Source organism: Protomyctophum parallelum, assembly GCF_964188405.1.
Source record: "Protomyctophum parallelum genome assembly, chromosome: 7".
NCBI classification, from domain to species: Eukaryota; Metazoa; Chordata; class Actinopteri; order Myctophiformes; family Myctophidae; genus Protomyctophum; species Protomyctophum parallelum.
In genome coordinates this window covers 13,312,677-13,339,906 of record NC_139705.1, presented here as the reverse complement: position 1 = coordinate 13,339,906, position 27,230 = coordinate 13,312,677, and the positions used below count along the sequence as shown (strand labels likewise).

Here is a 27,230-nt window from a genome sequence, read left to right as displayed (position 1 = left end):
CACATGAAGGCTATTGGCAATGCAGAGAATAAACACCCAGTAGCTGCTTTCATCATGTTTGGGGATTTCAACCGAGCCAAAACACCAACCAAAACACTTCCAGCGCATGACCATTGGATCAACTGGCCGGTAGTGAGCATGGGCTCCAACACCTTTGCCCCACTGACCCTCAACACTGAGCCCCCTCCTCTATTCCCTCCACGCTCATGACGTGACCACAAACGGCTCCAAAATGATGGTAGTCATGATGACACAACGATGAGACAGCCTAGAGGATGAGGAAATGCGTTGAAAACCTGACAACAATCGTAACCAAGAGAATAGCCTCTCAGCGTTGATGAGACCAAGATCTGATCATGGACTACTCTCTCCTGGAATGAGCACACCGGCCACGTGGTGAAGAAGGCACAGCAACGCGTCTCAAAATCCGTCTTCTACTGAGGCACCCAGGAGCATCCTGTCAGTTGTATCACTGTCTGGTATACTGTATTGCCCTATACAATTTAAGCAATATGTGGCGCATGCCACATATACTGTAAGCTTTGGCCTGACAGCGTGTTGCATGTTCCAGTTCCGTTCATGACGAACTTGCTGCATGTCTCTCCCCCTCTCTCTCTCCCTCTTTCCTGTCGATCTTCACTTGATACTATCAATAAAGGCAGAAAAGCCATTAAAAAAACCTTTAAAAATTAAGCACTGCAACAAAGCAAATGTGTAAATATTTCAAAGTTCAGCACAATCAGACCTGGGGTGTGTACAAAAACAGTACATAGAGACAGACGTCAACTTTATTGGTCTGAAAATGCATGGAATCTCTGCATGCATGCCTGCCCACAAACAGCTTAATCTAGTCCGTATATTATAGATGACAAGCAGAAAAGCAGGACAGCTTGTCCAGCAACAGTCTAACCACTAGTCAGTCAGTGAGTGAAAGGTAAGGGAAAGTGGTAGTACATTTGCAGATACAGTACATAAAATGCGTCCTCTGCATTTAACCCATCCTAACAGTTAAGCGCAGTATGGGTGCTATTATTACAGCGCCAGGGGAGCAGTTAGGGGTTAAGTGGTCAGGAACACTAAGACACAGCGGGGCCAGCGAGGGGGCAGAACCAGGAACCTTCTGATTCCCTGACGGCCTCCCTAGCCATTCAGCTATATGGCTTTGAGTGGTGGAAAAAGTACTCACATTTTTGCTTAAGTAAAAGTATCAATGCTGCAATGTATAAGTACTCTGTTAAAAGTCTGCTACTTGAGTAAAAGTACAAAATTATTGGTATCAAAATGTAATTAACGTACATGTACCAAAAGTAAAAGTACTTCATGCAGAATGTCCCATTTCAAGTTTTCGAATGTATATACAGTTCATTTGAAAATAGCCCATCTACAAGTAGGCCTACACACTGTGTCACGATGCGACGCATTGTGAGCTTGTATATCGGCTATTTTCAAATGCCCAAAATGTATATAATTGGGCTGAAGTGGTTAATGTATGTTTTGTAATAACAATCAAGTACAAGAGTACTCAAGTATTGGGAATTGGACATACTCAAATAAAGTAACAAAAAAATAACTCAAAATGGTACAGTATTTAAGTACTTTCCACCACTGCTTAGAGAAACACCAGAGTCTGTGCATGGATGCTGACAGTCAACCGGATGAACCACGACCGTGCACGGGCAGTAAGGGACACGAGGCTTCCGACGGACAGCCACAATTAAACAGGCGAAACACGGCAGAGCGTATAGTGGCGAGATGCCAAAGGCCGCATGGACGTCACGCCGACAGTCACGCCGACAGCCAAACGGACGAACCACAGGGGGAGCGCAGGGAGCGAGGAACAAAATAAATTAACATTTTATGATGGCAGTCAGAAAACGTGCTCAAACATGCCATAGTAAGCGTCATATACTGTAGGTAATTTTTGAGCGGCGCTAGCGCCTCCTATATACAGGTTTATTTTAGGTTTGTTTCTAGTTCAATGTTTGTTTTAAAGACGCCATTGACAATAAAGATAATTTAATGTTTGTTTTACATCATGTCGTAAGATGATAAGAGCGCCCCTCACTTCACACAGGTGTGATTATTTATTGGGAATATTTTGTTGACAATTCCATGCTCTAGGTACTGTAGGAGATGACAGGCAAACGATCAAAATGACAATTCTTCTACATTTTCTAATTGTGTAGACTTCTTGTTTAACAATAGTTTAACTCTTGAGAGCGCGAAACCAAATCAACCCGTAAGGGTCCATTTGTATTCATTTTACACTCAAGAGTTAAAGATAATAAGGGTTAAACATGTATGGGTCCATTTGGTTACCAACTCTCCATCATTTAGCCGGGTACCACCTGGAACCCCGGACCACTGGTTGAAAACCACTCATATAGGTAATTAACGTCACAGACTGTCCACAAGATGTATGAGATCCAACATGAAGCCCTGCCGTTATTGGACCCCATATTGTTCTTTCGACCGGTACCGTGCTGTCGTGCTGCATATCGGTACCCATGCAGTTTCCATTGTTAAGAGTCATTTTTCATTCTGCTTCATCAGCCAAGGATGTAATGAACCTAGCACCCTTTGAAAGGCCAGGGCCAAAAATATCAGGGCATATTATTCCCACTACTCTATACACTCTTCCCACTATTCTGCTCTGGATAAGGAGTATCTGCTAAATGCCTTGAGTTGTAAATTGCAATGTACTTTTATGAAACCAAACCGTAAGTAAGCCTTGCTGAGCCATGTGACCCATAGGGCATTTCTCTAGTGTGAAGCTGCTTTATTGTAATAAGTACACCCCCTGGACATGTTGTTAGTATGTCACAGTATGCCCCCAATACAACCCTGGTCAGTGACCCAAAATCTGGGTCACTGACAACAATTGATATAGTATATTGTGTGTGCGTGTGTGTCCTCTAACCCGGGGGTAGGCAACCATAGGCATGGGTGCCACCATTGGCACAGGGGAGGGTAATCACTGGTGAGAGAGAGTATGAGACAGAGGGATTTTTATTTTGAAATAAAATATTTAAAAACATTGGCAATTAAATGATGTTCCCTCACATCTGTAGGCAAAATTCCTCCTGGACATAATTATTATTCATTCAAACTCTGCATCAAGCATTGCTTTCTTCGTGGACACCCCCCCCCCCCCCCCCCCCGCTCTAACCTTCTGAAACTCTGACCACTGGATTCAAATCTTATAAGATGCTGATAGCATTTTGATGTTTTTCCATTATAGTAGGGTTACAGACGTCCCAATTATCACCTTGTACGAATGGCAAATAGTTGATACTGTATTGAGATTGCTGTGCTGAAAATACCTCTGAGATGGGTAATTAGGGCTACATGTGGACATTTTAAGTAGAAATATGTCAACTGTGCTGGTTCTGATAAAGAGCGTAATCTAATTCAAGCTTTTGTGTGTGTACAGTACATGGTGTGAGTGTGTGTGTGCGCATGTGGGTGGCTGTTGATAATTGAAACACTCCACATTTTCTGAGTCTTAATAGGCCTGTAGTGACTAGATGTAACTCCCAATAGTCTCCATGGACAAAACATTTCAGATGTGGAATGTTTCAAAAGAGAAAAGAATGCACGTCTCGTCTCTTTATATCTTTATATTTTGCAGGATTTGGCATTCATGTGGATTGGCACTGCTTTCTGCACCCTTTTTATAGTTGTAAAGTGTGGGACTGCAGTGCTCATTGTCCTTGCCCTTGATCCTTCCCCATTCAGTGCAGCTGGTCCTTTTAACGTCATTGACAAGAGTGTAGTCCAGAGGGTGCTGCCGCCAGCCTGTCTGTTGTCTGAAAGCATTACAGCACTGCCTCTTGAAAAGACGACTGTCCCTTAACATCACTGATTGACCCTGTCCAGGCACTCCAAACGGGGTCCTTTCTTAGTGCCAGTCATGTGACAGGCCAGCGGCTGACCCGCCGCTAAAGCCAGGGCACTGAGGGGACGGGGTCAGGGGGGGTCAGGGGGACGCTGGTGCGCATACAGCATCTTGCAACTGGCACACAAAGCAGTGTTGATTTCGTCGACTAATACTATGACAAATAATGTTTGTCGACTAACTTTTTTTCACTGACGAAAACTAAATGGAAACTAAATGAAAACTAAGCTATGATGACTAAAGCTAAGACTAAATATATTGACAATTTCGTCAACAAATAAAGACTAGACTAAAATATTAGGAAGGGATTAGTGAGCCTGCAGATTGGCTATTTTCAGCAAGTGTAAAATCATGCATTACGGCAGCAAGGCCCGGCAAAATACATTTTAGTCGACTAAATCAACTGTACATTTAGTCGACTAAAATCTTATGATATTTACTAAAACTAGCATAACACTAAAACATTCCAGGTGACTAAAATGTGACAAACTATTCAAGAGACTATGATGACTAAAAATAAAATAAAAGATTGCTGTCAAAATAAACACTTGCTCAATAAGAGCAAGTCCCCGGGGTTTTGGCTAGGACAGCATGAGTGAAGGTCTTTGTACGAAGAGAGGAATCGGTGAGACGGGCAGAAATTGAGAAAAGGACAGAAGAAATGTAGAGAGAGAAAGAGAGAGAGAGGGGGAGAGGATTAGAGCGACTGAATAGATGATAGATGGTCGTTTCTTAGGTTACGCGGTGCAACGGCCCTGAGGGATGAAAACGTTAAAAGAGATGTGATGTGAGAGCAGTGCAGTGCTAGTGCCCACACTACGCTCCACTGTGCCCAGTGGCCGGCTAGCCTCAGAGAGACCCAGTGGGAGCTCTGTGATAATCTCTTCAGCAGCAGAGACGAATGGCGGCATACGTCTGCTTTATGGTGCTCATTAATTGTGCTCGCCTCGCATAGGACATCAGCATTATTATTTGAAGTCGAGAAAGGATAAACACTTCAGGCTCTTCGATTTTGTGACTATAATTGTTGCGACTGTAGGTCGCATTTACTATGAAAACCTGCATCTCCCGTCTGTCCGTCCGTCCGTCCGTCCGTCCATCAGTCACCCCACGCCTCCATATAATTATGGTCACGCCTCGGCCCTCGTGACATCACACCTCCATATTTGATCATGCCTTGTGACATCACTCCTCCATATATGGTCACACCTCGTGACACCACCATAATATTATGGCTATCTCCATACATGAAGATCACGACACTGACCTCATCTAACCCTGGATACATATAAGACTGGATCATCACCTAGGGAGCCGGCCAGGAACTACACCTGACCTCAAACCCTTAGATCTCCTTATATGGAGCTGACCTGTTCTGACATTCCATATATTGATCCAGTTCTCTACAAAACACACTTTTTGTTACTACTACTCCTACAGATTTTGTCCAAAACTCACACAAATCGGTATATATTATCTCTGTGTGGTAACGTGATCAAGATATACTGTATCGGTCACATTTTTCAGATTCATTCTGATTGAACATCATGAACGAGGCATCCGATTGCCATGAAACATCTACAGTATTGACACCTAGCTTTACAGCTTCCGTTGCATGCCGGTTATGTGACCATCCAACTCCTGACAGACAGTATGTGGCTGTGCTGGTCCCTGAAACCACACAAGCATGGGGCTGAGGAGAAGGTCGCCTGTAAAATAAAAGGGGGAAACAAGCGCGTGTGTGTGTGTGTGTGTGACACAAGGCGGTCTTGGCACTGGACTGCATGGAAAAATACAAGTGCAAGTGGGTCCTTGTTTCGCCAGGGTGACATTTTATAGTGACAGCCCTACTCGACGCCATTTAATTCCCTTGGAGGGGGCCCAAAACGAGGAAGAGAATAAAAGAGAGAGAAAGGGAGAAAGGCAACTAGAGGGAGGAGGACTGATCCATTCTAATGAGGAATAACAAATGGCACCCTTGGCCTCACTCTCTTCCCTCTTCTCTCGCTACACTGCTGACCTTTGGGTTTGGAAATTGATTTACTGTTGCCGCTGTTGATGGTGGCATTTTGAAAATGGTAACACCCCGCCTCATTAATATAGCCACATATAGAGAGAATATGTTACCTTGGCACACCACCAAAGGATCCCTTTTAAAATGGTATTTACAAGCCATTGGTGCCGATGCACAGGTGGAGGGATAAAGGTTCCATGTGGTCACGAATGAGTGGCATTTTGAGGATGTAACGGCTATTGACCATTATTCACTCTGATGTCGGTGGGCTTTTACATCCCTCTGGAGTATGACATAATAGCAAATTGGTCGTGGTGTGAATGTGGTCAATCGATCCTTCAGAACTGAGAAATTGACCAAAATGTTCACGACAATGTTGCGAATATAGCCAGTATTAGTGTATCAACAGTTGTTTTGTGTCAATCAATTAACACACATTTGAGAGACACATTTTTGTTTATCTTCTGTGCTCGGGTCTGCGTTTCGTTCCCATTCTTAATCACGGTGCCCCAGATTATTGCGGATTATCTCAGCACTCAATCCAAGTTAGGGGAAACCAACACAACCTGCCCCGTTTAAAGGCATGTCCAACACCAACAACAGCAACATAAGCCCAGTTTAGGGCTCATTACCCAATCCCAACACTGACACTATCAGTGACTATGATTCACTAGAGCCATTTCCTTCGGGCTAAGAGCACACTCGCTCCAGCGGTGGAATAACAACACAACAACAAGGCAAATTGAATGGATGTGAAATGTATTTTGGATGATAAGACGTGTTTCCACCGTCCCCCCCAGAGAGAAGAGACTTAATGGTAAATTTGAGAGCTGCAGATAGGATAGATCGAGCGCTAGATTGCCAATACAACCCCTGTATGATCGCTGCCAGAAAATGTCATAGCTTTGGCTCTTTTGCAAAACAACTCCCAGTCCTACACACAGACACACACACACAGACAGACAGACAGACAGACAGACAGACAGACAGACAGACCCTTTTAACAGCGGGCGACAGCCTGGCGTATTTTAAGGAAGTGCGTTATTTGTCTACCTGGCAACTTTCGGCGATAGGAGAAACGGAGCCAGAAAACATGAAAATATTTTATCTTTGGACAACATTGTCCGGCAATAGCCAATCAAATGCATGTGTTGCTTTGTTTACCCTCCATACGAGGACATGGGAGAGTAGGAACGCCCACTAGGAGATTTCTATCGCCCAGAGTCGCCGTTGTCATCCCACTGTTAAAACGCACTGTCAGGATGCCAATTTTGGTCTGACTGAGAGGTCATTTTGACCTATTGTTTTTAGATTTATAATAGTTTATTATCTTTGCCCATGAAGCTTTCAGAAGGTTCCCCTTCCATGACCATCATCCTCCATCATCATTCCATCATCTCAGAATTTTTTTGACATCTGAAACATTTTCTAAATATGAATTTAAGCACAGCAAAGCTTCTGTCACATTTTCATGCGAGTGTTAACCACACGGTTTGTTGGATTTATTTTTCTTCGAGAATTAGTGGTTCTAATTCAGATACTTCTGGCAAGAAAATAGGACTTTGAATTGGCTACACTTGCCTGTGGTCAAAATTGGCATCCTGCCGTTTTAACAGTGGCAGAACAACGGCGTCTCTGGGCAATAGAAATCTCAAACACTACATCTCAAGTAAAAGTTCAGGAAATCAGCATGTTTGTACATTGAATCCAAGCCACTTCGTAAGCCCACCGCAGATGGTTTTTAGGATTTTTTGGATGACCACTCAAGTAGCCATGTAGCCAAATGTATAGACTCCAGCTATGTAATATGTTTTCTGCGTGTCAATACAGTATGATGACTGGGAACAACCTCTTGGTTTTCAAGATACCATCTGCTCACATAGATCACAGTCAGGCCAATTGGACAGCATTTTGAGACTGACAGCATTATGAGAGGTTTGGGGCATTATGAGAATTAAGTTGGGCATCTCATTAAACTCATATCAAGATGTGTTGTATAATCTGTGGGCTTTACACAATTTCCTATTCAGATAGACTACATTTTAACCACATTAAACCCGGCATTCCTATTTCTGGAATGTCATTTTAGGTGAACATTTAAAAAGAAATCTAAAATGTATAAAAAACCAGGAGTCAAGCACAGTTGTTGACTTTAGCGCGAGGGTTGTAATGATCCCTCTTTCTGTGTGTATGCGTGCGTACGTGCGTGCGTGTGTGTGTGTGTGTGTGTGTGTGTGTGTGTGTGTGTGTGTTAAGGCCTATTCATAGTCTGGATTTTCGGTGGTGAGGTGACCACCGCTCCGGTGGTGAGCTGACCACCGGAGCTGAAATAACGTTGAGCGGTGGTGAGTAAAAACAGAGAGAAGGGCTGGAGCGGTGGCGGTGGTTTGCTCTTCACCGCGGCTTGTGACGTCATGTTGTAGTTCGGTGGTCACCTAACCACTGAAAATCCAGACTATGTATGAGCCTTTACCTGACCCCAATCAGCAGCAGCTGCAGGGGACAATAGGTCATACTCGGCTATACTAGTTATGTATACTACGTTAATAAAAAATGCCTGAGAAAAAGAAAACCTGGCTAATGTTGATGTCACTGGTAGGCGGGTTTCTGAAGTGTCCACAGCCCTCCTGAGACGGACAGAGTACAGTTTTTGTACTTCTTGAGCAATAGTGAGGACCAATTATACGAGGATAGGTTGAAAATGGGTGAAGTCGTTCTTTAAGCTCTACTCGTCTACTGTATCTTGGATTTAATCCTTACTCTCTAGGACCAGACATACAGTACATCGCCTAAAGCCAGCTCAGGGCTCTTTATATTGGAACGGAAGAGGCCTAACAATCCATGATTGAGCATGACATGCCTTCATCAGATCAGGCTATAGACGCTCTTCGTTCAATCCTTTTAAATCCCCCTATAACAATAACGACGCAGCCAGCCGTTCAGCTGTAGTATCCACTCATCATGGAAATGTTTGTGTGTTTTTTCTTCTTTTTCTTTTGAGTCTTACCTACACTGACTTAACATTAATATTGTACTGTATCATGTACTGACATTAATATTGTACTGTATCATACCAGGTTAGTGTTTCACATTAACCTGCACTGTGCATATTGCATTTTTGTTGAGGCAAGGTCTAGATAGGTGAGCCTATATCAGAGCTGTTGTAAAATAGCAAAAAGCAATAAAACTAAGCTATTGTGTATTATATACTGTAAGTGAGCCAGCAGCATCACATGCACTTCAACAGTTTTCTTTCCCCATTTTATTCACTTATATTCTATTTTATTTTATATGGAAGCATGTCATCTGTAGTCAGTATTCATCATCCTACTACAGGGCTCTACAGGAGTCAATATTTTGATTATTATTGTCTCAACCAGGCCGAAGGTGTGACCGAGACTATAATGTTTTGCCCCTTGTCCATCTGTCTGTGAACAGCTAATCTCTGGCACCGTTGTCCACCAGGAGGACAATTTTTGCAAATATATATATTTTTATATTAGTCTACAGATTTCATCACTCAATACACACAGCAGTATCTCTATAGTCATGTGATCAAGACAAGATATATGTCAGATTTTTCATAATCCATCCTGGTGGCTAAGATTGACATCTCAAGTTTGCAGGAGTGGTTCGCTTTGAACAAAATGCCTCAAATCATGAGCGCAGCATCCAATTGCTGTGAATCTGCAGTTTGCACACATATTCCCAGTAGGCCGAGGAAGAACTGCCACCCTTTTCAAATTTCCCTATTATAGCACCACCAGCAGGCTGAATTATTTATATTACTCCTACAGATTTTGTCCAAACATCATGCTAAACGGTATAGGCTACACATTATCTCTATAGTCATGTGATTAAGATGGATGTGACAGATTTTTCATATTCCACCCTGATTGGCTAAGATTGGCAACTCAATTTTGCAGGAGTGGTTCGCTTTGAACAAAATGCCTCAAATAATGAAGGCAGTGTCCAATTGCCGTGAAATGCAGAGGAAGAAATGCGATACCCATTTCACCTTGGCTGAAACCTTTTTTTCCCTCCTACACATTTTGTCCAAACACCACGCAAATCGGTAGCCTACACTACACTCCCACTCACTTATAATGACAGAATTCCGAACATTGTCTAGTTCTTATTATTTATCTCACCTCCATGGGGTCCAGGGGCTCTCCATTCTTCAGCCAGCGGTAAGAAGACTTGGGCTTGGCACTGGCCTTGCACTCCCACACTAAGGTGTCGTCAATGGGCTTCTGGGCATCCTGAGGCTTCTCAATCAGGTGTGGGGGAGCTGTGGGGTAAAAGGCTGCAGTCACTTAAAGTGGTACCATTATAAACACAGTTATTGTGACAGCCATTACAGTAAAGTAAACGTTACTATAACTACAGTTCTTTAATCGAATGAGCAAAATGGTTCGCTTATGGGGAGCGTCGTCTCCCAGGCACGATTGCTCCCCATAAGCAAACCATTTTGTTAAATGAAGATTAAAATAACCTGCTCCTTGCAAGTATCATGCATCCTTATACTGCATCAGCGCTGTATGCAATACTTTGCTTACTTGTTACCCTAGTTACTTTGTAGCATATCCATGTTCTCTTAGCTTTCTACTTTCTAGGGAGGCTTTGTTGTTTGATACATGTTCTTGGCACATACTCTGACTTTGTACCTCGTAAGCCGCCCTATATAAAACCACCTGCTGTTATCTAGGCGAAAAATAAGAAAAATGTATTGCCAGCCAACTAGTTACCATTGCTTGTTACTTTAGGCAGATGGAGATAAAGAAGGGAAGAAAAGAAGAAAGAAAAGATGAAGAAAATGTGATTTTCTAAGCAAATCCTCTTGGGAAAGGACCAAACGATTCGACCACACATTAAGGAGCAGAATGACTATATCCATTAATCAACAACTCAGTATTATACCGATGTTTGGGCCAGTGGTAAGAATTATCAATAGGTTGCAGTTATTGCAAATAAATCAATGATCCACCCAAGCAGGCCATTGGTTCATTAACGAAGAACATTCCTCAGTCTGCTTCCAACAGAAACCTGACCTCTGCATAAAAGAATATACACACAAATGCCCGTAAAGCTTAAAATGAGCTTGATTCAATAAGCCATCTCTTGAAACCATTTATAGTTAAATTAATATCTGACGGATAGGTTATTGGATCAGATAAATTCATATTGACACAGACATTTTATGGGAAAATGTTTTACTTGAGCATAAAATACATCCGGTGGCGATTTAGTGTCAAATGGTAGTATTTCTTGATGCACATTTTATAGCAGGGACGTTCTGGCCTTTTGTCTTTCAAAAAAAGTCCAAAAAACCCAAAGAGAAAATTCCTGTGTATTTATGATGGTGGTCCTGGCGTCACATAAATGACTAGCGCCTTATCTCTGGCGACAAGGGCCTGAGATTTATGGCCTTTTGGAGACACAATATAACTACCGTCCGCCCTGCCCAGGGTCAAGGAGACCTGGGTGGTTCAGAGGGTCTGGCTTTGCCTGTGATTAGAAAATATGTTATAGCCATAGCTAGGCTTTACAGGGATTCTTTCATGTTTAGGTTGGATACAATGAACCATGAATCCCAAAATGTAGAAAATGTTATTACCATTATGAAATTATATTATTTTTGTTGTCTCTTCCTGAAGGCTCTCCGTCTCTCTATTGTTGCTGACGGGAGGAAACCACGTAACTCCATTTTTGAGTTTTATTATTTTGTTGCATAAATCAGTAGCCTATTATTGAACACCCATTATGTGTTGTTTTGAAAATATTGAAACACTGGAAAGTAGTAAAAATGCTTTGGACAAAACCTCTTAACTTCATTGGACCCTCAAACTGTCTGCTAAAGCAAATAACTCCATCACCTCTCCCCCTCTCATGCAAGTAATTGACGATATATAAAGTCACAACACCAATTTTGATGAGACAGTATTGCTTTGATTTAAAAATATAAGGTTTTCTTAATTTCCTGAAAAATGAACATTCGGAGTTAGGTGGTTTCTTCCCGACGGGGATATAATATATATATATATATATATATATATATATGCACGTGTGTATACAGTATGTGTGTATACTGTATATGCACCACACAGTACATAAAATGTTAATTTTCGTTTTTCAACCTGTCCGTGTTTTCAACCTGAGAGATGTTTCCAACCTGTCCGTCTCTCAGTGTGTCCGTCATTGTGTCTGTGAGCAGCTATTCCGCCCTGACGGAGACCTACTGTAGCCGTGCTCTAGTTCAATTAAAAGCCTTTCAAGAGAAAGACAAGTTCTCCATCCCCTATAAAACAAATCTGTGTATAATTCTCTGTATTCCCTTTAAGCTGACAAATGGTTAGATTAATGTACTAGGAAGTGAGTAAACAATACTGAATTGAAAATACATTACCACAGAAAAACGGATACAATATGACACCCAGCCAAAGATATTAAGAATGAGACTGCCGAAGATAAGATTATGGAGACACAAGTGGCTACTTTTTCCAAGTCAATCCGGTCTTCTGTGGGCCTATTCAAATGCATTCAAGCACTGCTGCGCCACGATCAAATTTCATAAATCACTTTGGAACTAGGGAAAGGGCAATTAAGTGGGAAATTGAAAGAGAAGGCCCACCTTATTGTTCTTGTGCCAGCATTGGTTATATGTTGCGAACACTGGATCCCTAAATCGATTCCCCTATTCCTCTATGGAGATGATGGATGTCCCACAACCTCTCGTCTATGGGAGTTTAAAATTAGATTACAGATTTTTATCACCTGGCGTCCAGCCAGCCTGCTGGGCTTCGAGAAAAGACGAGACTTAAGGCGTACAAGGACAGACACGACTCCCCATGACAACGGGGAAGAGAAGGCACTGAGGCCATGCCACATGGGTGACAAGACAGTGATAGTTATTGCTTGTTGCAGTTTAAGAAAAGTTAATAAGGCATAATTGTCCAGAAATGTCACACGTTTGTTTTGTTTTGGGGCCTGTAGGTGATGAAGTCCCATTACTGTGCGTGCCGTATTTCCCTGTGGACGGGCGCTTCTCGTTAAAATGGAGCATGTTTAATCATCAGCCTACCTACTGGTATCTTCAGCGTTTCATCCTACCCACAGGTACTGGGAAGAAATGGCTTTATTATCATATCAAAGAATCTCCCTGGGAGGAAAGAAAAATGTGGATTTGACTATTTCAATCAGGCACATCCCTACAGGGCCCAATAGACTGCCATCATCAATGCATAAACATTCAAATAATGGGGCAGAGAAACCGTAAAAATCCTTCATCGGGTGGCCATTAAAAGCTTTTTCAGTAAATGGGCCATAAGTCCAGTCTTGGTGGGGGTAAAAAAAATCACCTCTCCCTGAAGGGGGGCATAAATCTTCACATTGTACAGCCCCAGGTTAGCCCCTGGCCCAATAAAGAGCTTGTCAAGAATGAACTATTGGTAATGGCCTAATTCACTACCTCATTCCACTGTATGATGCTGTTATATATGGTCCAAATAAAAGCCACAGAATGCATGACAACAAATATAACTTCTGTCGGGGGGGGGGGGGGGGGGGGGGGGACATTTGGGGCCCCCCAACTAGTCCAAGTAAGGTGAAGTTATCACTGTGTGCCTGCCTGGTAGCGGTGAGGTCTTTTGGTTCATTTCCTGAAATAAATGAGTGCAGTGGGCGGAGGATGTGGTTTTCCTTCTGAACGATAACAAGAAGACTGGCAGGTCCTTTCCTCCCTAGATACAGCCGATGATGTGATGTGCTCTACACAGGAGAACAAACACATTGAAAGTCTCCTCCCACCCACCGTAGAAAGACAGCTTTCCTTTCACGGAATTCCTTCCTCTAGAGTTTTCAGCCACACATTCATACAGCCCTGCATCCTCTTGTTGAAAGTATGGGATCTCTAGGACTCCACTGGCTTTGTTCATGTCCACCTTCCTGCCAAACGTAGCTCCGTCTGCTCTCCTCCAGCTGATGCTTGGCACAGGGCTGAAGAAATGCAAACATAATGCACATTCACTGCACGGTACAATATGAATAATAACATAATGCATATTCACTGCACGGTACAATATGAATAATAAGTTAACATAATGCACATTCACTGCACGGTACAATATGAATAAAAATGTCTCTACCAGTTTGATGGTCAGGGATTTTGGCCAGTCAATTCTTATTTATTTTTGTTTCAATGAAAAGCATTCATTAGTTCCTGGTGTTTTAAGCATTATGTTATACTTTATAGCTATTGGAAAATAGCAGATCTACAAGCTCATAGCGCGGCACATAGTGCCGCGCTATGAGCTGCAATTTTTCCGCTATTTTTTAAAAATCGTGAAAATGTGGCACAAATATTTGAATATATATTCTGCGAATATTTTTAACTAAAATCTTTGCTTCTTGGGGGGTCCCTGGAACAACATATTTTTATAATAGGATGTCGGCAGCCAATTACATATAGTTTTTGGAAAACCTTGAGAAACACTGACATAGAAACATAGGTTTTTTTTTATTGTGTGATTGTGAAAAAATGAAAATAAATACAAAATAAAATAAAAAAGGAAACATTTTGAAAATTGTTGACAGATTTTGACCAAAAAGGGTCACTGAGATGAATGTGGTTAAGAGTGCAGGGGTAATAATACATGGAGGGACTTACTTTAGATGAATGTGGTTAAGAGTGCAGGGTAATAATACATGGAGGGACTTACTTTAGATGAATGTGGTTAAGAGTGCAGGGTAATAATACATGGAGGGACTTACTTTAGATGAATGTGGTTAAGAGTACAGGGGTAATAATACATGGAGGGACTTACTTTAGATGGATGTGGTTAAGAGTGCAGGGGTAATAATACATGGAGGGACTTACTTTAGATCAATGTGGTTAAGAGTGCAGGGGTAATAATACATGGAGGGACTTACTTTAGATCAATGTGGTTAAGAGTGCAGGGGTAATAATACATGGAGGGACTTACTTTAGATCAATGTGGTTAAGAGTGCAGGGGTAATAATACATGGAGGGACTTACTTTAGATCAATGTGGTTAAGAGTGCAGGGGTAATAATACATGGAGGGACTTACTTTAGATGGATGTGGTTAAGAGTGCAGGGGTAATAATACATGGAGGGACTTACTTTAGATGGATGTGGTTAAGAGTGCAGGGGTAATAATACATGGAGGGACTTACTTTAGATCAATGTGGTTAAGAGTGCAGGGGTAATAATACATGGAGGGACTTACTTTAGATGAATGTGGTTAAGAGTGCAGGGGTAATAATACATGGAGGGACTTACTTTAGATGGATGTGGTTAAGAGTGCAGGGGTAATAATACATGGAGGGACTTACTTTAGATCAATGTGGTTAAGAGTGCAGGGGTAATAATACATGGAGGGACTTACTTTAGATGAATGTGGTTAAGAGTGCAGGGGTAATAATACATGGAGGGACTTACTTTAGATCAATGTGGTTAAGAGTGCAGGGGTAATAATACATGGAGGGACTTACTTTAGATCAATGTGGTTAAGAGTGCAGGGGTAATAATACATGGAGGGACTTACTTTAGATCAATGTGGTTAAGAGTGCAGGGGTAATAATACATGGAGGGACTTACTTTAGATCAATGTGGTTAAGAGTGCAGGGGTAATAATACATGGAGGGACTTACTTTCCAAGTGCAAAACATTCCAGCTTGACCGTGGAGCCCTTCGCAACAGGAACAACATCAGGGAGCTGCACTTCAATCTTGGGCTCATATTCACCCATCACACCTGGCAATTAAATTAAGTTACTTTAGGCTTGTAATTAGTCGTGTCATTTCACAATTAATAATGATTGACACAATTCAAGTTCTTAATTGCGAAAATCATTGGATTTTAAGCGTAAACAAACTGGTCAGGCTACTACTTGGCCTCACTCCCGAACCCACCTCACCCCTGCCCACTTTGACAGGCTGGAATGGGTTAGGGTTGACGACAGAGTGCAGCATCTTGCAATGGGTCTGGTCCACACGATTAGATACACCACCAAGATACTCATGTACCTGGCTATATACTGTAGAAGTGTATATTCGTACGTCTCTAAATGTTTTGATGAATTGAAAATGGTGGGCCATATTGTAAACAAGTGTAATGCTTTATAGTGTCGTCCACTCACAGTTAACAGTTTTTGTATTGAGTTGTACTTGAAATGTACTGCAAACTGTTAATAAATACTTAAATCAATCAATCAAACATATTTGTTATCACAAAGTCTACCAAAATACTCTGAATCATCAGATACAATCATGTATCGGCTTACAGGATCAAACGCATCACTAATGCAAATGTTGTTTGATCAGCTATCTTTCCGCTCAAATCCTGACATTTGAATGTGCCAGCTTTGATTTTCCCGTCACTGGACACCAAAGACAAACACACATTTAGATCATGTCATTTATGGTTAAAGAGAGGGATCCTAGTTGTATTACTCGCATACACATGCACCAATAGATTTAGATTCATTTTCTGCATCAGCAATCTGCAATTTATTTCCTTTACTTGTCAATTTATGCATAAAATTAGAGATTAGATTTGGATTCATATTAATTTTGTCCCTTTGCATCTATATCATGTTATTTTTTGTTGTTTATGTTTGCAGGCCCGAATTAACAAATTTAGTGGAGCTCCAGGGACCGTGCGAGAGACTATTTAAAAGTACAGCTGTTGCTTCTGTCAAAACCGTATTCATACTGTAGGTCACAGATTTCAATGTAACGCAACACAGGAACCTCAGCTAGTGTTTTTGGTTGTCCACCACTCGGTGGGAGGAGACTCTAAAATAGCAGATACAGCGTCGGGAGAAGCCTGAAGGCCTATTCATAGTTTCCGGTGAAGAGGTGACCACCAAAAACTACAACATGATGTCACGCCGCGGTGGTTACCGCTCACACAACACATCTCTCTGTTTTTACTAAGCACCATTTTGGTGGTCACCTCTTCACCAAAAACTGGACAATGAATAGGTCTTTATAACTCTATGGGAGCAGCGCCAATAGTGCTGGTGGTACGCTGAACGCACACGCTGGGCACGCAAACGCAAACATTGCCATTATTGATTGTGTTACGCGCATGCGAAGCACACGTGCATGGAGCCTTTTGATTTGGTGTAGTCGATTTTGAAGTCGGTGCGGCAAACCGTTCTCGAGTTACGTGGATTACAGACGTACACACGTACGTACAGAGACTTGGTGCATTTATAGATATATAGACATGGAACGATGCAAGTTGGAAATGCATGGTCCACCCAGTTTATTATGTGGACCATGTGTCCGACATCGGGCACTGCACTCCCTGTGAGGTGTGGAACGTGTGTGTCGAGTTACGTGGATTACAGTCCACCACTGTGGGGGGGAGTATTGGGAGTATTCACAATCGTACCGTCAATCCGCAGGACCAGAGGAGTCGGGGGCCCTTGAACGCTGGTCTTGGTGACGGTGTTGGTGACCACACAGGTGTAGTTTCCCACGTCGGACGGCTCCACCATGGCGATGTACAGGTTTCCGGTCTTCTGAGACACGAAGCGACGGGTGTCCTGAATCACAAATGATGGGTATGTGTTGAAGATCCACGTGAAGGTGAGTTCTGCGAACAAAATGCACAAATAGATAGATTAACCGATTCCATGCCATTACCATAGACGGGCTCGTGAGGCTAGTGAAATGCACGACGTAAGCAAAGAAGGGCCACATCCGCCCGACCCGGAAGTGATAGCCCTCCATATCTGCAGTCCACTCTAGCCTCACTCTAGGCTGTGTACCAACTCGGTACGCAAGCACAGATTATTGTTTTATAAGGTTCCAAACATGGTACTTTGTCCCATTTTGATCAGAAAAAACACTAATAACCCTGTGCGTGTGCACGTGTACTGTGGATTATCATGTAGGCTGTTTCTGGCCTGTGGAGGCTAGCAACGGAAGCTAATGGAAGTGAAAAAGGGACCAATAATATTTTTTTATATTTGTAATCAAATCTCGTGTATCTCGTGGATGGTCCAAGTCGGAGGACCCATATAGTCGATGGCATCCCTCTCACAGAGAATCACATCATATACCTTGAATCACATCGTACCTACATCATGTCCCTACATTATGTTTATGACCCCCCCCCCCCCCAATCAATGTACCACTAACGATATAAAAAAGAAAAAATGCTTGATGAATTAAGAGTAAATTATCCTGGTAGCTTGCTGGGCTGAAATTAATGTCATTAAGATGCTTGAAGTCCTGCAGCTTTACTATATTGGAGTGATAAAGCTGGCTGTGAATCTCAGAGGATTTTATGACGGTGTCATGAAGCTTGATGCGTTCAGTCTCACCCCAGAAACCTTGGAGGTTTTTGGGTATTGTTTTTTTCTTCTTCTTCTTTCCCCGGGGGGTTATTATTGGAATTTATTAAGGATATGCAGAGAGGCAGTTGAACATAAAAAATATGGACCAACATTGTGCTGTTCATCTCTGTTTGTGGTTGTCACACAGTAGCGGAGGGCTTTAAATCAACCCTAAACTGCAGATGAAGCATGAAAAACTAGTGTAATGCCAAATGTATTCACAGCATCACACTATTCAGTAGGGTACAGTACCAACTAGTCTACACTATTCATCATCCACAAAAACAAGTTTCTGGAAACAGACTCCTAGTACTGCATCAGCCAAATGGAGTGCAGTCTGAGGATTTGGCCTAACTATCTGCAGCATTATAAAAAGGAATGATGATGTTTTGACACATTGACACAGGATAGATTGCTCTGGACCGTATTGCATCCCCGTCCCAAAAGCAATCTTAGCCGTGGGTAAGAAGTTGTCTAAGCGATGACTCTGCACTACAGTATGGGGAATAATTGAGACGTGGAGCCATACACTCGTCTACTGAGTCAGTGTTCTTCACAACCTGGTCTTTGGAGGCAAAAACATATGTGTGGGCTCTGACCTACAGTATTGCCAGCGGTGCACAGTAACAAAGTAGGCCTACATTTCTAGTACTGTACACATTTTTGAGTATCTGTACTTAACTTTCTTTAATTACTGTTATACAGTATGCACCGTTCTGTATACTCTGTGTGGAGGGCTGGGGACAGTTCAGAAACCTGCCTATCAGTGACATATCGGGTAATAAAACACAAGAGTTTTAATAATGCAATGGCTTCAATTTAAGCATGGTAACTTTCCACCGATGATTGGCATTGGCAGGCAAGTACCTTTTTTTTTTTTTAAGATATTTTTTTGCGGCTTACGCCTTTTATTGATTTTTTTTTTTGAAGGGACAGACAGTAGGCTGACAGGAAACGGGAGAGAGATGGGGGGATGACATGCAGTAAAGGCCGTGTCGGGTCCGGGAGTCGAACCCGCGGCACACTGCGACTGGATTACCAGTCCGGTGCCCAGACCGTTACGCTACGGCCTGGGCCGGCAGGCAAGTACTTTAACTAATAATAATAATAATAATAATACATTTTATTTATAAGGTGCCTTTCAGGGCACTTAAGGTCGCCGTACAACAGGTTAAAAACAGTTAATACAAAACAAAAATCATAACTAAGGTACAGCTTGCAGCAGAAGACATCAGTGGTCAGCTATATGCCTGCCTAAACAGGTCGGTTTTGAGGTGAGTTTGGAATATGGTGATAGAGTCCATGTTTCTAATATCAGGGGAGAGGGAGTTCCAGAGGTGAGGGGCAGAGCGTCTGAAGGCTCTTGACCCCATGGTGGACAGACGGGCTGGGAGGACTTTCAGAGTGATGGAGGAGGCAGACCTAAGAGACCGGATGTGAATGTTGACGTGGACAAGGTCAGACAGATATAGGGGGGCGAGGTTGTGGATGGCCTTGAATGTATGGAGGAGGATCTTGTAGTCGATATGGTATTTAATTGGGAGCCAGTGGAGTTGGTGTAAAACAGGGGTTAAGTGACTGATGACAGGGGTTCTGGTGATGATACGGGCAGCAGCGTTCTGGACCAGTTGGAGTTTGTGGGGGAGACCAAAAATAATGGAATTACAGTAGTCCATTGCGGGAGGTGACGAGAGAGTGAACCAGGATTGCGACACTATGGGGGGTGAGTGAGGGGCGGAGGCGGTTGATATTTCTGAGGTGGAAGTAGGTGGACCGGATGGTGTTGTTGATGTGGGTGTGGAATGATAGGGTACTGTCGAGGACGACACCCAGACTATTAACCTGAGGGGAGGGGGAAACCGAGGAGTTGTCTTGGTGAGAGTGAAACTGGGTTGCTTGGTGTGTGGATTTGGAACCAATGAGGACTGCCTTGGTTTTGTCACTGTTACGTTTGAGGAAATTTGATGTGAACCAGGATTTAATTTCCTGTAAACAGGTACAGCGGGAGGAGGGTGGGAAGGTGGAAGAGTGTTTGGAGGAGATGTAGAGCTGGGTGTCGTCCGTGTAACAGTTAAAACCAAGTTGGCCTCCTCAGTACTTTAACTCAAGTACAAATTTGACTGAGAAACTGTCACTTGTAGTTTGAGACATTTGACCAGGAGGATCTATATCTTGACACAGATAGTGAGGTTGAGTATCACAGTGGGAAAGAGCATGTTGAAAAACTGTTTTGGATAGGCTACTCATTGTTTCCAAGTCCATGGGTAAGTGTTTTGAGTGGGTTTTGATTAGCCACGTGGTTTTAAAAATGTTAATGTAGCCTACACAATCAGGCACTCACATCCTGCCATCCCTATTAATATTCATTGAATCTTGCAAAAACGACTGCTGGCTCACTGTTGATTCCATATGTCTACTGACAGACTGACAGATATGTTGATGACTGTATTAATGACTCATAGGCTGGCTCAGAGGAGTGCATGTGAATCAAAATGCATAGCTATACTTAGTATAGCTATGTATATATTAGTACCCCTGCTAGGAGCTATAAACCATCCTGGCGTCTGACTTGGTATCAACCTAAAGTTCTTGCCTCCATCCATCCCATGCAGAGAGAGGAAGAAGAAACACCATCTGCATTATCTTCATGTCCCATAAATAATACATCCCGAATCTCTTCCTGATGAGCTCCATGAATATTTAACGTCTGTTTTTGAAACAATATCTTCCAAAGGTGCAGGGGGCATGACACACAGGAACAACAGTAGCTAAGAGGTTACTAATTGACTAGTTAATGTTTCATGGTGCGAAAACAGGAAGCGGGAAATAGGAAGTGGAAGGCCTAGCCTGGTCTTTGATTGGTTGATTTGACTCGAGAGCATTCTGCAGAAGTGGTGTAATGGAATAAAGCAATCAGGAATGACAGTGACTGGCAGGTTTTCATTGTGGTTCCACTTAGCCATCATAATGAACAGGCAGCGTCAATTTTCCCACTAATGATTTGAGAGCAGGGTGGAAAAACAGAACATGACAAACAGGCCAAGGACACACTGAGCCAAAAGTGAGTTCATACATTTGGGTAATGCAGTGGTCTTCAAACGTTTTGTGTACACCATTGGGTAAGTCAAAATCTCAAGGAGTGGACTTAACACCTGGACTTAATTGTCACACGGTACACCAGTTTGCATTCTGCATGTTTGGGAACCACTGTATGTGTCAGAGAAAAGTGGATAATCTGGCTGCAACGTTGATGCAGTTTCTTTCTTTGTAGATAATTGCCATTAACCAGGCTTACCTTGTATCTGTGTTCATAGTTAATTGAGAGAATTCCACGCCCACATTCCTCTGTGGCAGTAGAGTGCACATTCTTCTGTGGCAGTAGAGCACACATTCCTCTGTGGCAGTAGAGCACACATTCCTCTGTGGCAGTAGAGCCCACATTCCTCTGTGGCAGTAGAGCCCACATTCCTCTGTGGCAGTAGAGCCCACATTCCTCTGTGGCAGTAGAGCACACATTCATCTGTGGCACTGGCAGTAGAGCCCACATTCCTCTGTGGCAGTAGAGCCCACATTCCTCTGTGGCAGTAGAGCCCACATGCCTCTGTGGCAGTAGAGCCCACATTCCTCTGTGGCAGTACAGCCCACATTCCTCTGTGGCAGTAGAGCACACATTTTTGTGGACACAGAGAAATGTGTTCATGGTGGGGCCATGGCCAATCACAGCGGGCCTTCACTACAAGCAGCAGATCAACTCCGTGTTGAAAGTGAAACTAGAACAGTCCTTTTCTTCATCACATCAAACAACACCTGTAAGGCTGACGATGACACGACACACACGTGTGGCACGGAGAAACAACAACACAGAGTGCGTGGCGTTATATAAGTTCATTCTACAAAAATAATGAGAATAGGCCTCCGAGCTACGTGTGCAGTTACCAGCGGTGCGGCCTCTGTCTGGGCCGCATTTGCTTCAGGGAGAGAGAACAAGTGATTTCAGCCTTGAGTAAATCTAAAAGGCCTGCTTCCATTAGTCAAAAGAGGTCATGTGCATTAGATTCTGTTCTGAACATAGTCATAGAGACCCACTCAGAGTGAGGAATGACACACAGGCACCTAATGCACATTCAGCACAGCACTCTGGAAGAAAACCATTGTGATTCCCTCATGGACTTTAAAAAAAGAAAAAATCATACCGTTATCTGCAACCTCATTGCGGTCATCTGCGAGCACACACACACAGCTGTCGTTATTTTAGCTTTAATATTTTTATTTTTATTACATTGTTCGTAAGCCAAAATTGTTACTAGCAGTTAATTTTTTCACTTGTATTTTTATGCATTTACCTTATCTCTTGCGTTTCTTCTTGTCTGCACAATTTCATTTTGTTTCATTATCCTGCTTTATTTTGTAACTTCTGTATACTTGATAATGAAGAATCCTTCTAGAAAGTTAGCGATTTTTACCCCACAGCAAACTACTTCCTGCTGCTGCCTTCTTGAGGGCTGCGAGACGTTGTTAAAATGAAATAATGGCCTCTTGCATTATGTATTAGATATTGACATCTTTAGAGGGGGTGACGAGGCGTAATGTTATGTAAGGTAGTGCTTGTGTTGTGTTGTGTAGTTGACTGAGTGATGTCATACGCTGCATCACAGTTTATTCTTAATCCATGCACGTTTCTTATCATATTTTATTATGCCATGTTTCTCACTATTCCCACAAGGTGAGTCTCGATTCAAATGTAAGTCAGGTATTGTTTTCACCTTTACAAGGGCGGAAAAACACCATCATAGTATAGTGGAGTGTGTCACAATTTGTCTGAGCACCATATTCACAGCCTTCTCACAGCGGTCTAATGCATACATTACTGTACAGGGCACAGGCTGTTCAAGATCGTTTTTCTGTCATTCTTGAGCATTCTGCTTACTGCAGCCTGGTAACAGCTATGCTGAATCTGTAAGTTAGCTTAAATCAAAATCCAGCTATACGCGTATGTTTTAATTCATAAACACTTCATGTCGTTGTTTTATATCTATAAATTCAAGGAATTTCTGTATGTACAGCATATGTCGTCTATCTATCCATCACATATCTCGAGAACTGCTCATCCGATCGACTTGGTCTGTATATTTGCTGAGGACCCAAGGGAGCGCAGTGTTGAGTGTGAAGTCGATCGAGTGAGCAATTCTCAAGAACGCTGCAAGCAGCAATATCAGAGGCCAAGCTATTGGCTCGTTCTGAACAGGCACATATTTGAACAGGCACTGCACTAGTAGTAATATGTAATGTTGTGGAGTATTTGTTTTTTGGGATTCTGTGTGGAAAGACAGAAAGAGTCAGAGAACATGTCTTTAATTGCATTTTTACAGCATGGCACCTAGGGGGTGAGCCGTCTAGAAGAGCATTTGTGTGTTCTCTGTCTGTGTCCGCGGTTATTCTCATTACAATTTACAATTTAGGCATTTAGCAGACGCTCTTAATCCAGAGCGACTTACATTAAGCAAGAACAAAAAGCATGGGAATACATCTCAAAAAAGCATTTATCATGAAACATGCGTAAGCTAAGAAAGTAACAGTGGAATATCTATATTATGAAACTATATATATATACTACTATGTTATACATATGTACTATGGCGTGCTATGACTATATACAATGCAATTATAGTGCTATCTACATAACATGCTATAAGTCTGTATCAAATGCTATCTAAGTCTACAGAAATACTATCTAAGGGAGTAGGGTAAGTGCTATGGGCCATGATGGAGTCTGAAAAGGTGGGTTTTCAGACTACGGCGGAAGATTGGGAGTGATGCTGCAGTTCCCAGGTAAAATTACTTTAAAATATAAAAGTTATGAATTATTAAATTAATTAAAAGTTATGTATTTCTTGTCTCCACAAGGCCGAAGGCATGGGAAGAGAGTATGTTTTGCACTCCGTCCGTCCGTTCATGTCTATCAGTCTGTGGACAGCTAATCTCCGGCACCGTTGCCTTGATCACAGCCACACTCTGCACACACACTCCCTGGATGCCAGAGCTGAACCTCTGCCCCAAATTTTTCACATTGGCCTGTTATAGCGCCAGGATGCCGCTAGTTGCAAAATACATTTTTTGACAGTACACCTACAGATTTTGTCCAAACTTCACGCAACTTGGTACAGTCTCTCTAGCCATACATTCACACAGACTTTTGTCATCAGGGGCGTCAATATACTGTAGCTGGGGGGTGGAGCCGGGGGAGAGTTCAGAGTTCTCCCAACCGGAATAAACAGTGGCGTTTTGGATTTTCAAACGCAGATGCTTTAAATACTACTAATTTAAAAGTAGGCGTCATGGCTTGCCAGATCACAGGCATAGATCCTTGTTGCCACTCGACAAGGAACGCTACTTTAGAAAATGAAACAAGATTGGAATGTTTTCCTTGACTGCATGGACATGATCCAAGACAACACAATGGCCTGCTATATTCGCATGGTAAGAGACACTTGATGATGATATGATCACTGAAACATATCATAATATACATTTTAAAAAGCCATTAAGTCATCAATGATGACTTAATGATCAATGATTTCCAAGTAGGCTACCGACACCATTCGTTTCGACCGCCAAACGATGGCGCCGTGCCAAATTCACTACAATGTGTTCTATAAACATTATTGATGACTTATTGGCTGTTGGTTTTTGATATTACGTTAAGTTTAATTGATCATATCTATAGAGTGTCTCTACCAGGCGAGTAAACACTGCGCCGTGGTAACACAATGTTTTGTAACATGGAGGGAGAGGGAGATTGAGAGGCATGTCCGATTTCAGTGGTGGTTATGATTGTGCAACTTGACGCATGCAATAAAGTATAAAGAGAAGGATACTCTGACTATAAACCACTTGAACCCCAGGTCCCCAGCATAAACAAAACATCTACAAATTCACAACGCATCGCAAAGCGCTATGAGCTCATGGTAGCCCTGGCCTGGACATTCTCCATTTACAGTCAAATGTTCAGATGTTCAAATATTCAGATTACAAATATAAAGTGCTCACCCCAGGGCTTTTTATTGAACAATGGGGAAGATACGGGTACTTTTACCCACCCGAGGAGGGTTTTAACATCCGTGGCTCTGGGGCGAGCACTTTATATTTGAAATCTGAACATGTATGTAGACGTTAACGTTCTAAATGGGAAAAGTGCATAAAACAGGTTGAAGTTCCGCCATGACAGACGAGCGCCATGTGAACCATGGCTAAATCGTCTTGTATACGTAATAAGAAGTCAACTTTCCTGGCGAGTGTTCCAGATGTCCTGATGGATTTTTCTTGGCTGTCAATATTTCTATCATCCAACAAATCGCTCTGAAAGTGATCCAAAGGATCTATGGGGAAGACCATTTTCTTTACCCCGGGCTAAAACCAGATATGACGTTTGTGGGTGTTCCTGTCTACCTTCGTGTCAATGTATTACATGAAACAGGTGTTTCAGAATATTCAGACTCCATCCTGCTTGGCTAAGATTGGCTTCTAAAATTCGCAGGACTGCTCTGTTTCCAACAAAATGCCGCAAACCATGAACACATTGTGTGATTTCCATGAAAGTTTGCACGCACATTCCCACTAGGCTGAGGAAGAAATTCAACTTGAAAATGTTCAACTCAGCCTCATGGTGGCGCTATAACTGGCCCATTTGTGTTTGACCTATAACTGCACTGATCTGTGTAAAACCTTGTATGCACACTCCCTAGAGACAAAGGAAAAACCTTTGCCTGGAATTTTTCACATCTGCTCTTTATAGCGCCACCAGGAGGCTGACATACCGTATGTAAAACGTATTATTTTATATTACTCCACCAGCTTTAATCCAAATTTCACAAATCTTTACACATTACACTATAGTCATGTGATCACGACGGGTTTGTTTAATTTCTCATATTCCATCCAGATTGCCTTCCAAAGTTTTCAAGAGTGGCCCGTTTTGTACAAAATGCAGTGTCCGATTGCGGTGAAACTGTCCCACTAGGCTGAATCGGGTCTTTACATGTAACTGCACCGATCTGTGTAAAACTTGGTTTGCACACTCCCTACAGCCCAAGGAAAAACGTCTGGCCTGCATTTTTCAATTCTGCAATTTCTGCCTCTTCGAGCGCCACCAAGAGGCCCATTTATGTGCAACACTTTTTTATATTAGTCCTTCAGATTTGATCCAAATATCAATCCTGGTGGAGGCTGTGCCCCGAGGTGCACTTCTTCTACTTATTTCTAAGATCACATCAGTATTGTGTTGTCCTTTAATGCCCTGTTCTTATTTCCCAACAAGCCGTAGCACAGCAACTCATCGCTCAGAATCCTGTTTTTTTTTATTGTAAACCGGGATCAGTGGATGATATTACCTGTTTCACACACTGAGGCTACTAGCTATACAGGTTTTGGAATTGATTTTAAGATTTTACTGACATTTCTCTTGTGCTGGCTCCTTGGTGTACCTCAGATTGTTATTTTCACACTGTTCCATGAAGTGCAGTGGATGTATAAGAAAAGGCCAGCATGGTATAACAGGCCAGCATGGTGTATCAACTCAGTGTTCAGTAATATCCTGAACGATATGATGTAACACATGAAAGACTATAGCATCCCTCTTCTGTCAAAAATAGACAAACATTTGGTGTGTGTGTGTGTGTGTGTGTGTGTGTGTGTGTGTGTGTGTGTGTGTGGGTGTGGGTGTGGGGGTGGGTGTGTGGGTGCGTGCACAATGTCTGAGCAGTAGCTGGCGTTTGTTGTAGTGTCTATTGCAAACGTGTGAGAATGTGTGACTGAAAGTGGAATGAGATGCATCATTACCATGGCAGACATGGTCAGACCAAAGGTTCCAGAAAATGGGATATGATTCATCGTTAGCACATATGAGCCGTCTCAGCATCCCCATCAATAGGCATAATCTACGATGACAGCTGC

General features: G+C 42.5%; 1 protein-coding gene across 2 annotated transcripts in view; it reads right to left on the bottom strand.

Annotated features, from left to right (window-relative positions):
* Positions 1-27,230, bottom strand: part of cntn3a.1 (contactin 3a, tandem duplicate 1) — a 136,415-nt gene that overhangs the window by 48,583 nt on the left and 60,602 nt on the right. For both annotated transcript variants that reach the window (XM_083769096.1, XM_083769097.1), the window contains exons 6-9: positions 17,333-17,536; positions 15,583-15,685; positions 13,723-13,907; positions 10,064-10,203 (exon numbers count right to left, since the gene is read on the bottom strand). In XM_083769096.1, coding sequence (XP_083625222.1) covers positions 10,064-10,203; positions 13,723-13,907; positions 15,583-15,685; positions 17,333-17,536 — 632 coding nt within the window. The remainder of the gene's footprint in view (positions 1-10,063; positions 10,204-13,722; positions 13,908-15,582; positions 15,686-17,332; positions 17,537-27,230) is intronic.